Source organism: Fusarium vanettenii (assembly GCF_000151355.1).
Source record: "Fusarium vanettenii 77-13-4 chromosome 10 genomic scaffold NECHAsca_43_chr10_1_0, whole genome shotgun sequence".
Classification (NCBI taxonomy): domain Eukaryota; kingdom Fungi; phylum Ascomycota; class Sordariomycetes; order Hypocreales; family Nectriaceae; genus Fusarium; species Fusarium vanettenii.
In genome coordinates, this window is record NW_003315845.1 from 49342 (window position 1) to 66447 (window position 17106).

Genomic DNA, 17106 nt, shown 5'->3' on the forward strand with positions numbered 1-17106 from the left:
ATTTATTGAGAGAAGTTTTGAGATGATTGTTTGATAGAATAGGTACTAGAACAAGAAATAATAACAAAGTATTTATAGAGGTTCCGTCTTCTCGCCCATCTAACAAAGATGTCGTCTCTATCTGGAGGTCGGGACAACCAGTGAGCCGTCTTGGCTTGCGTTCCATTATGGCGCAATATGATTAGTGATAACGGATCATTGCGTTGTGCCTACCTAGTTCTCAAGGTGGCCCGATTAATCGGGTTCGGTTCATAATGATCCCCGTGAGAACAGAATCACGTGCGTTCTTTCATCCGTACGGACGCCGCGCTAAACCGCGAGCAGGACGATCACTAATCATCGTCACAGATGAATTAATATTCTACCTTTATTAATAGATGAATGAATCTTCTACCATTATTCATCTTAGACAGAACAAGACACGAATTCAGCGCCGTGGAGTTCCACGGACATAGCACCCAACATGATAAAATGTTTGCGAGAGCGCCAAACATCAAACGGCACTCCACCCTTGACATATCTACGCTTACTCTCATAAAGGCCTACATCCCATAAAATTGTTACTCCTCTCTATCGCCATGACTTCGTCGTCTATCATCAACGTCCTCGTCCTTGGCGCAGGCGGAAACGTGGGCAGGTCCACTATCAAGGCTCTGCTAGAGGAGAACTTCACAGTCACGGGATTGACCCGGGATACTTCCAAGGCTGTCTTGCCGGCAGGAGTGAAACATGTCAAGTCCGATTACTCCGAAGCATCTTTGATCGAGATCTTCAAGGGCCAGGACGCCATTGTCAGCACCGTTTCCAGCATCGTTCCTGGAGATGCTCTGGCCATCCAAAAGAAGATTGCCAAAGCGGCTATTGAATCAGGCGTCAAGGTGTTCGTTCCATCGGAATACGGCGTCGACACCTCGAACCCTGATGCTGCTACCTACATCCCATTTCTGAAAGACAAGCTCGATACCGTCGATTACCTCAAGACGCAGCAGGATAAGATATCCTGGACAGCAATCGTCTCTGGGTCGATGTTTGACTGGGGCTTGAACATTCCTGGATTTGCAGGACTCAATGTCCCCTCTCGTACCGCTACGATCTTTGATGGGGGCGATATCCCATACGAGGCCACAAACTTGGATCAAGTTGGCAGGGCCATTGCCAAGAGCTTGAAGAACCCAGAGGCTACGAGTAATGAGTACGTGTACGTCAATAGCTTCACCGTCACACAAAATCAGGTGGTGGCGGCCCTCGAGAGAGCTACGGGGGAAAAGTTTGACATATCGCATGGAACCGTTGAGGGATTGTGGCAGGACGGCGCCACGCAGGTTAAGGATGGGCAGTTGCTTGGTACTCTGGCGATGCTTGCCGGGGCTATCTATGGTAAAGGTAGTCTGGCGAACTTTTCTGTCACAAAGGGGCTGTGGAACGAGAAACTGAGCTTACCCCAGGAGGACTTAGATGCCTTTATCCAAGCCTACGTGGCTGGAAAGAAGTAGCGTTTGAATGCCGGTTGTACCGTATTATAGGTATCCTATATTACAATGAGTTCTACCTGTCTGATGGGACGGCTGCCTGCTAAGAGCCTCTGCCTCAAATGCGAAAGTGGCCTTTTCCGCTGCAAGCTGTAGAGTGTTCGGGTTGGGGAACGTTCAACAATCTGTTCCGTTCACGGAAAATGGCACCCAGCACCGGATCACCGGATCACCGGAGTTCTACTCCTAAATGTTAGCATGTCGTCGGCGCCAACGGCGCCAAGCTATTGTTCAAAGCTAAACTCGGCCCCTGTGAGTGACATGGGGTGTATTAATCCAGGAAGCCGAAGCATGTGGGAGGTGTGAGCACCCAGTCTTATAAAAGTCCGATCAACCGGCGTTTGCTCCCCTTCCCCGCCCATAGAGCCATTTGTCATATGCAATTCTGTGAGCTTCTAGTGATGAAGATATGACATTTCCATCCATTTTGATTTATCATCATGCTATGATTATCATCAACCTTGCTTCGTCGCGATCCCGGCCTGACATCCCCCATTCAGAATCCAGAGATTCCATCTGGACTGACGAGACCTCATTCTCTGGAACAATTCATCCTTGTCATTTGCATCCCCAAGCTCATCCTCAAATGCCCGAATGTATTCCTCGGTGCTCTTCAGCATTGACAGAGCAAGAGCTTCGTTGGGCTCTGTCGCAGGCGTGAAAGTATGCCCAGGTACAACCACCTTAGGCTTCAACGCCGCAATCTGCGAAAGGGCCTCGATCCACTGCGCCCGTTTGTCGTGGGTGGCGGCCTCACCAAGCCATTGGTGACAGTCCCCGTTGTAGACGATGTCACCCGCGACCACCAGTCCTAACTCGGGCAAGTGGACGAAGGAGTTGGCGTGGGTATCACCGTGTGGGACGTCGTAGAGCTTGACCAAGTGCCCATCAAGATCGACCTCGTTGGACGGTGGAAGGGCTACAAACTCGGCCCTTTCCGCCGGCATGCCAGTGCCGGCTTCAGCTGAGGGAAAATGAACCTTCCAGAGCGCTTCGTAGAGCTCAGGGGCGTATTGAGATTCAACCCCTTCAACTACACTCTTGGTGGCAATAGCTGTGACGGAAGGGAAGAATTCTTTCAAGACTGGGAACCCAAAGAAATGGTCCCCATGGGCGTGAGTGGCGATGAAGTGCTTCAAGGTGCAGCCGGCTGGTAAGGTAGATTTAATCCATGATGCAAGTTCCCTAGTGGCGGCGATGCTTGCAGGACAATCCACCAAAACGGCGGTAGTCGGTGTATAGATAAGAGTGCAAGAGAGGGGTGACCAAAGACCAGAGTCCTTTGATGATGGATCAGGGGAGCTGGCGGCGGTCGGAATCGGCTGGCAAGTGTAGATGGAGAATTGCACTGCCATGGTTGCAACAACTGAATTCTATTGGGGTCTGAGTACGATGATATGTAGAAAGGTTACAGGGTGGCAGCAAGCAGCCTTTAATAGTACTCAAGAGCTGCTCGGGGAGTTAGGTAACTGATACCAATAATCCCTTTAGTCAGCTCCCCGAATACTTTTATGATTACTGACCCAGTGGCGTGTAGCATTATGCCGGAGAGAAATTATTAATAAGGTTACTCTAGGCTGAGAGAGTCTGGCAAGACTATTTGGCTTCTAAGCTTCTAACCCTTGTTATCTTCATCACTTGACCAGTCTCCCTCAGCATCGTCATCCTGGCTCGAGATCTTGTTTCGGGCATTGCCGGTGGGAGTAGCTAGGCTCTCATTTAGAACCAGTGAACTTGGCAACACGGTTCAAGCAGTAAAGGTTGGGGAGGGTCATGGAGATGTTTATTATTTCTGGCGACAAGATCTCTTTCGACCAAACTAGCAATTGAAGAGTTCCAGAGAAAATGGATAAATTAGAGATAGGCCAATCTAATGCAGTAAGGGCCCGGCACCCCGATTTCCACATCAACCAAGACCCGCGGCGATGCAGTTGACATGCAGAATTCATCTTATGGCATTAGTAGACACCGCCTTGACTCAATTCTCCTTTTGATTACGCCGACAGAGTCTCCGAGAAGCTGCGTTTATAGCTCAGGCTTCTTCGGCTTCGGTAGCCGAGTATCCCGCAAACACATCGCAAATGCGAGCATTGGGATCACAAGACACATACCAGCAATCATCAAAAGGCGTTGAATGTATCGATAGCTCTCGATGATAGCGGTTCGTTCGGGGGTTCCAACGGGATATTCAGGCACCACGTACAATGGCGCGGCATAGACTTGCTGGGCGAGTTCAAAATTAGGAGCCAGATCCTTTTGAAGTCGATCATATAAGGTCTGTGTCCAAATGGCGCCCGAGACCGTGTTTCCAAGAGCCACTCCAACATTGTTCATCGTCAGCATAATGCTGGTAATAACTGCGATGTCCTCGTGTTTGGTGAGAGCCTGAGCGGCAGCCATATTGGGATAGGAGAAGAAGCCGCCAGTCAGTCCTAGCACGACTTGGCCTGCGATCACACCTGCCTTCGCACTTGTATCAGTGCCTCCACGGTAGTGAAACATGATACCATATGCAACAAGCCAAAGGCTAATGCCGCCGACAATGAAGGGCTTAAGGCGTCGGATCTTTCTGATGACTAGGCCGAGGGACACTCCTCCGACGATAGCACAGAAGCTATACACAGAGGCGATACGGGTCGAATCGGCAATGCTAAAATCAAATCCAACGATCAAAACTGTGTATAGAAAGTCGGCCTGTGTGCACCAAGAGAAGGATATGAAGATGGCGACAAGAAGCGCTGCCCAGACGCCCCTCTCTCGGAGGAGGTACCTGGGCATCATCGGATGGGTCGTAGTTCTTTCCCAGACAGCAAAAACAGGAATCATGAGAATGCCTAGCACCAAGGGGGTGATGATGCCGGCGGTCTTCCACTTCTTCGATTCTCCTCCCGCCAAGGTGAGGGGGATGAGAGTGAGAGACAGAGTAGCTGTAAGAAGAAAGACTCCTACGACATCGAGTTTATGGAAGACATCTGCGAGCATCTGTAGTCTTGTGTTTCCTTTCGATGGCGTGTATTTTATCTCGTGAGGAATGGCTTTCGAAGCGCGCCGTCCGACGATGGTCATGATCGTAACAAAAGGGATCAAGCAGACCGGGTATATGATGCACCACATGCCAATGCCCCATTTCCAGGTGGTTACCTCAAGCACAGCTGAAGTAACATTGCCACTGATCCAAGTGTTGATGATATAAGGCGTATTGGGAAGCAACACGAAAATGACACGGCTTCGAATCGAGGTGATATCGGCAATGATGATCTCGAGCACCAACAGCGTGCATGTGTACCCGATCTGGTACAATAGAGCTCCGGCGGCAAAGTGTTGTACTTGAGTGGCGCAGGTTTCGACGATGGTGCCAACAACGTAGAACAGAGCTACGATCAGGAACAGGGGCAAGCGGCCAATCAGGTCGGATAGCTTGGCAGCCAGGGGCTGAGATGCAGCGGCGATGACTCCTCGGATGACATTGATTGTCGAAAGCAGCGAATGCTGGGAATAGCTCGAGGTTGCGTATCCTTGGTAAGTAGATCGGACAAGCGCGTCGAGGCCGAAGGCGAATCCGACGACGAACATGCTTGAGAACAGCATGACTCGTTCTGCAGTGGTGATCTGGTCGTTGAAGGCCTCCATGTGGATAATTCCGGGGAGCTTCTCTTCTTGTGGCTGTGAGTTCTCATTGGTCGCCATTGCTTCGGAAATATTGATCTTTTGGTCCGAGTCAGGGCCGACGCCCTCGTCGGTTGGATTTGAGACCATGTTGAAACCCAGGATAAGGAGCAATAAGCTTATGCCAGAGAGATGATTCGGTGACCGAGTACTGCGGGATTCCAGGTTAAATAATGGCCATGATCAGCGAGTCTAACCATGCCTTAATGATCGTGACCGGCATTCTCCGACGCCGTTAGTCCACCCGTCGTCGTCACTTAGAGGAGCTTCAACTCGGGCCGTTGTGAACCTTTTGCTCGGAGGCCAAGATTGGAGGAGAAATGCCGATGTTCCGGGAATCTTGGCTCGCTTTCGCTTTTGAATGGACGAGTATACGAAAGCCGCTCAAGCCTCTCGCAACAGACCCATATAGTGACAAGGGTAAGGCGGATATGCCATTAAACCGACACTCCGTTCCTCCAACAGTGGCCATCAGGGTTGACAGGCGAGACTAAACTCCTTCTCTCTAGCTTTAAATCATGGGTCAACAGAACAAAACTGTGTGGTACACCACGAAGAATGATAATCTCTAACAAATGCTTCCCTTGGTACCCCCACGCATCAACGCAATAACTTGCTCAGCTTTCAGAAAGCTTAATTGATACTGTTCCGACATCGGGACATGGGTATAGCTTGTAGGGTACTTTAATAACGCATGGGTGGCACCTTAATATCTTTACCCAGCACATAGCATACGGAACACAGATGCCCAGGTTCCTTGATGCCAAGTCCCTCACTCAACCACACGTCAAGAATGTGGGCCATGTTTAAAAAGTTTCAATCTGTCAATTTATCATTATCACTCAATCTAACTTAACCACTCCCACTCAAGCTGACTTAACTCAGTCCGACTTTGAAGTTCCATAAAACAATTCAACGTAACTTTCAATGACGCAAAGTGCGACAAGAGCGGCAGAATGAGTCAACTCCTTGTCCGTCTTGAGACTCTCTTTCGGGTCTTGGGTCAGTTCCTTGTCGAGATCCACGCCAATCTGGCGATCAGGCATCTCTTCGGGTAGAGGGTAGAAAGGTTTGCCCTTGGGCATGTCACCCGGCTTCAGCTTCTGTTGGTCGTTGGGGTCATAGGTTGAGTCCCCCTCCTTGGGCACATGGCTCAGCCAATACATGGCGTCTTTGTAGGCCTGGCATTCAGGGTCATTCCTGCTGAGTCCTTCAAACATGACGTATGTAGCGCGAATGACGCTCTCGAGAGCCCCGACAATCCAGGCGTGGTGAGATGAGGCTGCCTCGCCGACCATGTAGAGTTGGCCAAATGCGTTTGGCTTGATGATCTCCTGCCACATGTTGGAGAACTGACCAGGCCCAAAGTAAGCAAAGGCTCCTGACATATTCTGGTCTCTGTACCAGTCATACGCGTGATGATCCATGTACTGGTCCTTGAGTTTCTGCAAAAGACCCTCATATTTGGACTTTTCTGGGGCGTGCATCAGGGCAAGATCGTGGAGAAGAACCTTCATGAGCTGTTCCTCATTCTCAGGGGTGTTGTTGGAGATGAGCGAGCCGATACGTTGGGCATCCTGTCCCCAGGTGTACGAACACAATAGCACCGCAGGCTTGTTCGGATCAAAGTCCTTGCCCTCTAGAGACTCAATGTTGTAGGAAGGATAGACGCAGACTCGAAGAGGGAGATCAGTTCGACCGATGCCTCCCTTCTTGATGTTGAGGTCCCCTTGCTGCCACCAAGCAGTCTTGAACTTGATGGCGACCTTGCAGGAGGCGCCGTAGCCAAGAGATCGAATGGCTTGCTTCGTGCCCCAAAGAAGCCCGGCATCCTTGAGGTCCATGCGCTGGAGGGCACCAAGGGTGGTGCTGTTGAACACGGCGAAATAGTCCTTCTTCGTCTTCTTCCCCTTGTTGTTGATGGCAAGTGTCATTGGGACGTAGTCCTTGGGGTTTTCTCGCTTCTCGACATTGGCATTGATGGCCTCAACCTGGGTGTTAAATTGAACTGGTCGCTTGATCTTCTCTGCCATCAGCTTGGCCACTCTCTGAGCACCTCCGTCGATGCACCACCACCACTGGACCCCCGGGGCCTTGTCTTGTGCAGGAGTTCCGAAGTCGAGTTCTTCGAGAACGCATTCACTGAGCGCTTGATCATACCATCCAGTTCCACTAGTAGGGTCAGCGAACGGTTCTCGGCCTACACGTTGGGTGAACTTACTAGGTTGCTGTCTCCAGCCATTCAATCGTGTTGTAGTTGAACTTTCTGTCCTTCCCCTTCTGGTTCTCTGGGTTTTCATCGCTGGACACGCCTTAGACATGTACTTGAAACAGTGGTGATGTGGGATATACTCACGAAGTCAGATACTGCCGAGTGCTCATGTGGTCTGCCGCCATGAGCCGCTTCCAGAGCTCCTTGGAGGCCTCTCCCTGGATAGTGCCCCCATCAACCTCCTCCAGGGCCTTGTCGAACTTCTCCTGGATGTCTTTAATAAAGGGGGCGAGCGAATCGGACACGAGCTTTGACGGGTCCTGTTCCAAGAATCTGAAGGCCAGTTAGCTGTGCATCTTAGTCTTGGGGGCTCATAGCTTCACTTACTCGTCGGGGATCTTTCCACCATCGGGAAGCCCACTGTTGATTCGAAAGGGATCTTTGATACCCTTGTTCCAGGCGTTGCCCACCTGTCGCACGTCGTTGAAGTAGGAAGGGCAAACGCCATCTATATCATCAAGATAGTAAGGGATGATACCACCCTTGCCCTGATGCAGTCCAATCAAGTTGAAGAGCTGAAACGTTCTACAAGGCGTTTGAAGTTAGTCGGGCGAAATAAGAGAATGAGACCGAGCGCACCTTTTCATGATGTCATTGTTGGGGAAGCGCATCGCACCGACGTCGTAATAGTCGTGCGTCTTCACCGGGTCTCCCTCAGAGAACTTGTGCGTGTAAAGACGGCCACCCAGCCTTTCCTCCCCTGCAGCCTCCAGGATGTCGTACTTGATCTCGAGCTTGCCTTTCAACTCGGGGTGCTGGTTCAACCAGTCAAAGACCATGGCAGAGAAGAGTCCAGAGACTCCAGCACCAACAATGCCAATGTCAAGCTTGCCCCGCTCCTTAGGCACGAAGCCGACACCGGTCACTTTGGCTGTTGCCTTTTGTAGTTCAGCAACAGACTCATTGCCGGTGATATCGATAGGGAGGTTGGAATCAATGACAGCAGCCTTGGTGACCTTCAAGTCATAGTTCAGCGTGAGCTTTTGAACATAGCGAGACCACATGTACTTGAATGACTTGGACTCGAGATGCTCTCCCACCACTGTGACGTCTGTGGATGAAGCCATTGTGTAAAGCAAGAGATGAGAGTTGTGCGGTGTGCACTGACAAAAGACGATGAGAGAAAGAGTCGGAAGTACTAGACTATCTAGTACTAGATGGTCTTGTTCTGATTATTTCATATCAGCGGCTAGGGGAAGACTATATAGTCGCCTCCTTCATAGTTGCTATCCAAGCTACCAGTAGGTGAACCTCAATATAGTGAAGAACTTGTTGACCGAAGGGGACATTCCGACGGAGAGATGTCTCGGTGAGGAGACGTAAAAGGCTTGTGATCACATACCGGTACCTTCTCAGCTCTCGTGAAGCAACGCCTCATTGCCTTTTACATCCAGATGCTGATGAACCATCTATCCATAACAGGATTGAAGGCTGGCTGGACTGATGGAGACACGCGGAATGTGGCTAGTTTCGCGGGCCGCAGCCGGGCTCTGGCCTCACACTCTATGCCTAATCTGGCCAAGCATAGTGCATGCTGATTGGCGTAAGGCCTCCGCTGAGACAGGCTAGAGACACTATCGAACCCTGCTAGGCTCATTCGGTCATAGGCCAGACATCCATTATCTGCGCAGCAACGCCATCGCCAATGATGCGGCCCTCAACCCCTCTCGATATGACACAGAATTCAAAACCAAAACCAATATCTTGTCCTGACCTGACGTGAACGATAGCCACGAGGCCCAGAACAAACGCGGGGAACGGCCTGTCTCAGCACATGCCTAAGACATGCAGGCATCTCGATGCGTCTTTGCGGCTGAAGTTGTCTTGGCCCGCAGGTGGCCAAGACAGGCCAAAGCCACAATAAGTATCGATGGAACCATAGGAGGTATGAGAAGTTGAATGCCAGAACTGAACTAGTTTTAGATACATGAAGTTGGGAAAAGACAAAGTCGTCAACGCAATGCGTGGATACAAAAGCAAGTCTGACACAAAACAAACGAACATGTACAGTCATTAATGCCAACCAACAAAGGCATGGTTTTGTCAAGTAAGAATAGATGTAAAATGCTTCAAGATCTACTGGGTTTCTTCCAACTTCGTAAACGCAGGGTTTGCAATAGAAAGTTGAGATTAATTTCGATCTCATACGCGTTTTGAGATATGAGAAGAAAAGAGGCCCTACCCTAGACATCTAGGGAGGTCCATGTGCTCGCCACAAGAGGGAAATCGACCAGATATTAACGCAGCATATTAAAACTATTTATGCATAGATAACCGAAACCAAAGCAGCTCCAAGGGTTTCCTAGACTTGGGAAGCCATATATCTATCTCTCTACCTGGGTTCTCGCGTTGTTGAGTGACGCCATTGACGCTGGAGCATATCTGTGGGACAAGGCTAGATTTGATAGGCCTGTGTGTGTCTGAGCGCTGCGGATCACCTCCTCCGCTTCAGTACGATTGGCTGAGCCGAACCGCGAATTATGGGTCTTTGTTGTTGATAAATCTGGGGTATCCCGTTCAACCCTAATTTCGCGATTGTGAGACGCGTTGTGTTTGACAATATTTCTGGTTGTCTCACTGGACGTTATGAGATTGCAGCATATATCCCCCCCCCCCCCGGAATCTAATGTCTATCTGATCAAAATACCAATAAAGACCCAGTTTCTCTCTGGGCAACCCCCAATCCTCATCCTATGTCCAGCGCTAGCTGGTGGGTCTCATTAGGTATTTCCGCATGCGACTCAACGGACGGCAACCTCTATTTTGCCTAATGAGCCGACTTCTCGTGAATTACTAACGCACGGTAGCATGGACTGGACACCTTGGTCTGCTGCCCCATACGGAGTAGAGGGTCCTTCTTTAACTGCCGACATTTTGTACCGTTGGAGTACTTTTGGTTGCGCAACGCCGATCTAACTCGCGCCATCTCCCGCCGACGCTTTCGTATGCTGCGAATTGATTTCGTCTTTTCTATGTACCGAAAATAAAAGAGGAAACCGAGGGTTATTGTTGATGCATTTCGTGGTGCCATATTGAACATGGCTCGGCCTATCTTTGCGGTGCTACATCGGCTTTGACCAGGGCTATGTGGTGACCACGGCAACGCGACACGGCAAATCTTGTCGCACGATAGCCCATGTGATTTATACAGGTCCTCAGAAGGCATCACAGCAAATTACTTGAGAATAAGATCCAAATGAAATACGGGCGATGAAACATTCATTGCCACCGTGACACCTGCACCGGAGCCACTCTGCGTTTGACGGCATAGCGAGCACCCTCATGGGCAAAGATTTAAGCTAGGATTGTTAGATAGTCTATCTCCATAGAATTTCATTAACTCATCAGTTGAGCGGATGGACTGTACCTGTCTCTTACTGCACGCTGTCTAGATGTGTCTCCGCCCCGCCTTGACAAGCTTAATAACGTTACGCCCCGCAAGACGGATCGTTCGTGAACCTGGGGTCTCCGCACTTTGCACGCGGGGTAGTGTTGTAACCGTTCCCATCGCTGTTGATCATTCCGGTGGAAGGTTACTTCCAGTTCAAAGATTCGCTGTCTCGGGCTAATGCTATGTCGAGTGAGCCCTAACGTCACGGTGAAGCTGTGGCCGAGGAGAAAGTAGCCTCTGTTGATGTTGAGATGGGCTATATAAATCGTGTGTTGGAGTAGTGCGAGTTTGGTGTCTTGTAATCCTCTCTTGGGTGTAACACTCACCTGTTGAGATCCGGCAGTCATCATGGCATTGGAAATATCTCGTGTCTCTTTTGAGAATCATCGTTCCGCCCTCGGCATTGCAGAAGCGCAACCACGTGTTTCATGGCGATTTGGAGGCGTTGCTTCCAACTGGGTGCAAAGCTCCTACGAACTTGAAATCAACCGCGACGGGGCATCAGAAGTTTACAACGCCGTCTCAGCTCAGTCTCTTTATGTGCCTTGGCCTGGCCCTCCCCTCAACGAGGCCGAACCCGCTTCGGTCCGGGTCCGCGCGCATGGGGACAAGACATCTACTCCCTGGTCTGACTGGGTTTATGTTGAAACAGGTATCTCTAATGAGACCTGGTCTCGCGCTAGCCCTATCACTTCAACCCACGAGTTCGACACAGACAAGCCCAAAGTACCGCTTTATTTTCGGAAAGCTTTTGATATCTCAGATGATATCCTCTCAGCTAGGCTCTACATTACAGCCTTAGGGCTTTACGAGGCAGAAATCAACGGGCAGCGAGTCGGTGATCATGTTCTCGCTCCCGGCTGGCAATCCTATCATCACCGCCATGTCTATGATACGTACAACGTGACGGAGCTACTACAGTCTGGTCATAATGCCATTGGTGCTCTTGTTGGCGAGGGTTGGTACGCGGGTCGACTCGGATTCGGTGGAGGCAAGCGCAATATCTACGGCGATGCTATCGGGCCTTTAGCATTGCTCAAGATCACTTTGAAGAACGGTAGCACACAATGGGTACCAACCGACGACACTTGGAAGTCGACTACCGGGCCTCTTATCTCGGCGGAAATCTACGATGGCGAGGAGTACGATGATCGTTTAGCCTCAGACTTGAAAGGTTGGTCTACGGTCAGTTTTGACTCTGATGGGTGGGAGGGAACTCGTGAGCTTTCGCCTCTGAAAGGAGAACTTACTGCGCCCGATCAACCACCAGTCCGTGTCATTCAAACCGTCAAGCCGAAGAGCTTCTTCAAGTCTGCCTCAGGCAAAACCCTTGTTGACTTTGGCCAAAACCTGGTTGGGCATCTCCGCATCAACGTGACGGGCCCCAAGGATACCAACATCACGTTTCACCACGCAGAAGTGCTTGAGGATGACGAACTGGCTCTCAGACCCCTACGACAGGCTGCTGCCCGCGATGTGCTTATTCTAAGCGGTGACGGTCCAGTTCAGTGGGAGCCCAGATTTACATTTCACGGCTTCCGTTACGCCCAAGTTGACGGTTGGCCCGAGGAGACGCCCCTTGACGAAAACTCAATCGTGGCAGTGGTCGTTCATACGGATCTGGAAGAAACAGGGTTCTTCGAGTGTTCCAACCCCCTCCTGAATCAGTTCCATTCCAATGTCCGTTGGTCAATGAAGGGAAATTTCCTGTCGATCCCGACTGACTGTCCTCAACGGGACGAACGGCTCGGATGGACGGGAGATGCCTATGCTTTTGGCCCGACTGCCAACTATCTTTTTGATACGGCGGGGTTTTGGAAGGGCTGGCACAAGGATATTTGGTCTGAAATGCAGGGAAACCGGATGGCACCTCCCGTCTATGTGCCTTCGGTCCCCGTCAATTTAGGAGGTTACTTACCAACCGCAATCTGGGGGGATGTGGTTGTGGGGAATCCCTGGAACACCTTTACAGCCTTCGGTGATGAAGCTCTCCTGGCCGAAAACCTGCCACAGGCACAGTCGTGGATTGATGTTGGCATTCCTCGCAACCAAGAAGGACTTTGGGACCCAGAGCCATTCCAGTTTGGAGACTGGCTGGACCCGCTGTCGCCAGCAGACAGCCCCGGCAATGCTACCACTCACCGTGTACTTGTTGCCGATGCATATTTGGTCAAGATGACGGAGATCATGTCGCAAATATCCGATGCTTTGGGGAACCAGGACTTGGCGAAGAACTATACTCGGCAACATGATGATCTCAAGCAGGCATTCGAAGCCGCGTGGGTACCAGATGGAGATCTTGCGAACCAAACGCAGACGGCTTATACCCTTGCTCTTGATTTCGACCTCCTTAAAGACAAGCAAGTACGTACCAATGCCGCTCAGTCACTCATCCGAAAAATCAAGGACAACAACTACCTCGTGGGCACTGGCTTTGCCGCTACAGCTCGGCTCGGGTTCGCGCTCAAGAGTATTGATTCGATTCCTGATTTTTATCGAATGCTCCTACAGGAGAAGGTCCCCTCCTGGCTGTATCAGGTTGTTCAAGGCGGCACGACCACATGGGAGCGCTGGGATAGCCTTCTAGCCAACGGCAGCGTGAACTCAGGGGAGATGACGAGCTTCAATCATTACGCATTTGGCTCTGTTGCTGATTGGATCCATAAAGTGGTAGGAGGCATTGCCCCAGCTGAGCCAGGCTACAAGAAGATTACTATCGCGCCAGTTCCTGGTGGGGGTATCGACAAGGCCAAGGCCAGACTGATTTCTCCTTATGGAGAGATCGTTACGGATTGGAAGGTTAAGAATGGTCATTTCGATTTAAAGGTTATCGTCCCGCCAAATACGCAGGCCGAGATAATCCTCCCTGGCCCGAAAGAAAACTCAAGGGTTGTTGGCTCAGGATATCACAAGTTTCGTGTTGAGGGTTTCACCCTGCCGCAGTGAAGCAAGTAGTGTGGCGGAAGTGCGAGATCAAGAGTATCTCTATTAGTTTTACCATTCTTAATGTGATGTTTCTACGTTGTAGGGTTTCTTTAACAACTGATACTTTTTATTTTTCTTCTTGCCATCGATTACATCTTCAAAAGAGGCCCTCCACCGATTTCTATAATGTCACTACATGATAAGATTGAACCCTGACACAGTAAAACACATCAGCCTAGCCATAAACTAATTCATATATAACTACAAGAGCAGTATCTTCATGTTTGTTTTTTGAATCACAGCGTAAACAAGTTGGCGTTCTCTCCAGTCTCCTTCAGTTTCCGATTCGCCTTCTTCAGCATGATTTTCATCACCACACAAGTCACCACAGACAGAAGCGAAAAGGCCATCATCAAGATATTGGCCTTGACATAGCGAGGCCCATCGCTCGATGGAAAGAAATAAGGACTCCAGATATTACCCAACTGGCTCAAGAGGTTGATGATGGCTGTTGCACAAGCTCGCTTCTCGGGTGTCTGGTTAAGAGTCGAGCTCGCCCAGCTGAATACCATTGCGTTGGAAGAGAAGCACCCGCATATGTATAGGAAAGCGGCTGTGTATCTTGCAGCGTTGTTGAGGGTGGAAACTGAGATGATGAAGCCGATGCAGGCGACGAATTGGGGCACTGCAATATGGTAACCTCGATCCTTGCGGCGATCACTAGACCAAGCTGTAGCAAAGGCGGTGGCAGTAGCCACAAGGTATGGAGGAGCTGTCAAGACAAGTGTCAGGGTATTGTCGCCGAGCTTGAATCCTTTGACGATGGTAGGGAAGAAGCTGTTAAAGCCGTAGGCGCTGTGGTTGGCCGTGAGCATGATGACCTATCAAGAACTATTAGTTGTCGTATACACAATGATGGAAACAAGAACTTACAAAGACCCAAGTCCGGATATCTTTGGCAGCCATTGCCAGCCCGCTCCAGACACTGTTATCAGCCTGGGGCAAGGACACGCGGTCTCTCTGGATTCGCTCAACCGCAACCTTTTGCTCGTCATCCGTGAGGAGCCATTTGACCGCCCCAGACTTTTGTCCAGGGAAATCAGGCAAGAAGATAAACGCAATCAGAGCAGCACCAAAACTGCCAGCGCCTTCAATAATGAAGAGCCATTGCCACCCAGCAATTCCCCTGACGCCTTCAAGATTTGACAAGACGCCAGCAGCAATGAGACCCGAGAAAGCTGTGGCCAGGAGAACACCAGAATATAGAATCGCTGTGCGGAGCGCAAGTTCCTTACGGGGATACCAGCAGCTGAGGAGATACATGGCACCGGGGAAGAATGGGGCTTCTGCGATACCCAGGAAGAATCGAATGACGATGAGGTGCGTGTAATTACCGGCACCTGCAGTCGCAGCAGAGACGATAGACCACAGGGCCGTCCAGAACGGTATATAGATCGAAGGCCGGGTACGCGTAAGGAGCATATTACTGACCTGGCGTTAGTTGAAACCTCAGGAAGGTCTGTCCTGTTAAGCATACCTTGGTAGTTGCATGAGCATATAGCCCACGTTCAGAATCGAGACTGCCACATTGAATTGATTCCCCTTGAGACCGAGATCTTGCTCAAAGCTGCTAAGTCTTGCCTGACTGGGTAAGAGGTCAGTATTGGTAAAGAGGAGACTGTTTATCTACAAACCACGTACGCAATGTTGTTTCGGTCAAGGTAGTTGAACAGATAAAGAAGCCATACCATAGGCACAAGAGTATAGTCGAGTTTCCGAACAAGACTCTTTTCGGCGGCGTTGTACTCCTCCTCGGTCATACCCAAGTCGTTGCTCTTTGTTTCAGTCATTGTCTCCTTGTCCACCGGAGGCAAAGCATCATCGATGTGATCCGACGAGCCATGGAGATCATTGAGCTTAACGTCTGTCTTGGAGTTTGTCATTCTAGTAAGAGTAACTGAAAAGTGTGCAAGGACAGTGATGTATCAGGCCTGGATGGAGGAAGCACTGCTAAGGGTGGTTGATGACTCCAAGGAAGAAAGCGAAGGGCCTTTAATATGTTCCTGGCCCAGTTGTACGAGCACCGTCACCCACCCAATGTGATGAAGAGGCAACTCTGTGTTCAACGCGACCATGATTCGATCAGTTGACAAGTTGGAGGCACACCGTGGGGGCAACGCGGAACGCGGGGAATGGGAGATTGGCCACAGTTGCTTCGGAGCAGTCCGTGATCGGGGAAAAGACGGCACGGAGCTATCCTTTGCCTTGGGAGAGACCCGAAGGGACCATCGAGATGTTCTCACCACCGCTCCACGAGGATGGCACGGCAAAAAGCAAGTGATAGATGCATGGTACCAAGTTACATCTCATCGACACACCATCTTTTGTTTGTAACTCTACCACATCCTGTCGTAACTCGCAATGCCCCCCTCCAAAGCGCTCGACCTCTTGCGCAGGTTTACAACTTGCGATGTAAGCCCTTGCTTTAGTGATCCCACCTCTTTGGTGTGGCTGAAAGAAAGACTTACAGTTCTCAGATTGGCGATGCCCTGGTCAAAATGAAGTATCCATATGGGGGATTCTTGGATGGCATCCGCATCTTCTCTCCGGACTCTCAAGCTCGCATCATTGGTCCGGCTGTTACTGTCAAGATGGTTGAGTCAAGCGATAAATCTGCCCCAGCATTGGACAAGCACTTTGTTGATCACAACGAACACGGTGGCGTCATGTATATCCAACAGCCCAAGGACCTGCCGTCAGCTTGCTGGGGTGGATTGATGTCGACTAGAGCAAAGTTCCTGGGGGCCAAGGGCGTAGTAATTGATGGCCGAATGAGAGACATCAATGAGCACAAGGAGATGAAGTTTCCGGTATGTGTTTCACTTGAGATTCGTCTATGCCGACTAATTGCCTCGAGGTGTTTGCTCGCGGCCACTCCATACTGGGCTCCAACACTTTCACTAGAGCCTCTGCAGTGAATATTCCTCTCCAATTTAAAGGCAAACTCTGGGTCAACCCAGGAGACATACTTGTGGGAGACGCCGATGGTGTCGTCGTCGTGCCTCCGTCGCTTGCCGAACGCGTTGCTGAACTGTGTCAGGCGAGAGCTGAGGTAGACGAAAAGATGTTTACTGAACTCAGGAAGGGCGCTGCGATGGGAGAGCTCATCAAGACGATCCGAAAGGATAAGTGACGAGGTATTAATTACAATAGTTTATCTTTATCACTATAGTAATTATATGTAAGCTGACGAGTAGGGTAGATGGTCAATGAAGACTGACTCTGGCTCGCTCTGATTGCGCTACTGGCCTGCATCATTTCAG

At 50.3% G+C, this 17106-nt stretch overlaps 7 protein-coding genes across 7 annotated transcripts; 3 read left to right on the plus strand and 4 right to left on the minus strand.

The window, feature by feature from the left end:
• Positions 1-578: 578 nt before the first annotated feature.
• Positions 579-1493, plus strand: NECHADRAFT_49710 (uncharacterized protein; the record flags this gene model as incomplete). The annotated part of the gene is made up of 1 exon (XM_003041592.1): positions 579-1493. One exon carries the CDS (start codon positions 579-581, stop codon positions 1491-1493), a length of 915 nt encoding a protein of 304 aa, XP_003041638.1.
• Positions 1494-1984: 491 nt separating this feature from the next.
• NECHADRAFT_85303 (uncharacterized protein) lies at positions 1985-2884 on the minus strand (the record flags this gene model as incomplete). The annotated part of the gene is made up of 1 exon (XM_003041649.1): positions 1985-2884. One exon carries the CDS (start codon positions 2882-2884, stop codon positions 1985-1987), a length of 900 nt encoding a protein of 299 aa, XP_003041695.1.
• A 670-nt stretch (positions 2885-3554) lies between these two features.
• NECHADRAFT_49797 (uncharacterized protein) lies at positions 3555-5216 on the minus strand (the record flags this gene model as incomplete). The annotated part of the gene is made up of 1 exon (XM_003041650.1): positions 3555-5216. The coding sequence occupies one exon, from the start codon at positions 5214-5216 to the stop codon at positions 3555-3557; it is 1662 nt and encodes a 553-aa protein (XP_003041696.1).
• An 860-nt stretch (positions 5217-6076) lies between these two features.
• On the minus strand, positions 6077-8534 carry NECHADRAFT_49692 (uncharacterized protein; the record flags this gene model as incomplete). Its single annotated transcript, XM_003041651.1, has 5 exons — positions 6077-7367; positions 7417-7497; positions 7552-7740; positions 7795-7992; positions 8047-8534. The coding sequence occupies 5 exons, from the start codon at positions 8532-8534 to the stop codon at positions 6077-6079; spliced, it is 2247 nt and encodes a 748-aa protein (XP_003041697.1).
• A 2672-nt stretch (positions 8535-11206) lies between these two features.
• Positions 11207-13804, plus strand: NECHADRAFT_85306 (uncharacterized protein; the record flags this gene model as incomplete). Its single annotated transcript, XM_003041593.1, has 1 exon — positions 11207-13804. One exon carries the CDS (start codon positions 11207-11209, stop codon positions 13802-13804), a length of 2598 nt encoding a protein of 865 aa, XP_003041639.1.
• Positions 13805-14079: 275 nt separating this feature from the next.
• Positions 14080-15633, minus strand: NECHADRAFT_49709 (uncharacterized protein; the record flags this gene model as incomplete). The annotated part of the gene is made up of 4 exons (XM_003041652.1): positions 14080-14664; positions 14717-15269; positions 15321-15428; positions 15485-15633. 4 exons carry the CDS (start codon positions 15631-15633, stop codon positions 14080-14082), a joined length of 1395 nt encoding a protein of 464 aa, XP_003041698.1.
• Positions 15634-16204: 571 nt separating this feature from the next.
• On the plus strand, positions 16205-16976 carry NECHADRAFT_49670 (uncharacterized protein; the record flags this gene model as incomplete). Its single annotated transcript, XM_003041594.1, has 3 exons — positions 16205-16255; positions 16321-16653; positions 16701-16976. 3 exons carry the CDS (start codon positions 16205-16207, stop codon positions 16974-16976), a joined length of 660 nt encoding a protein of 219 aa, XP_003041640.1.
• Between the last annotated feature and the right edge of the window lie 130 nt (positions 16977-17106).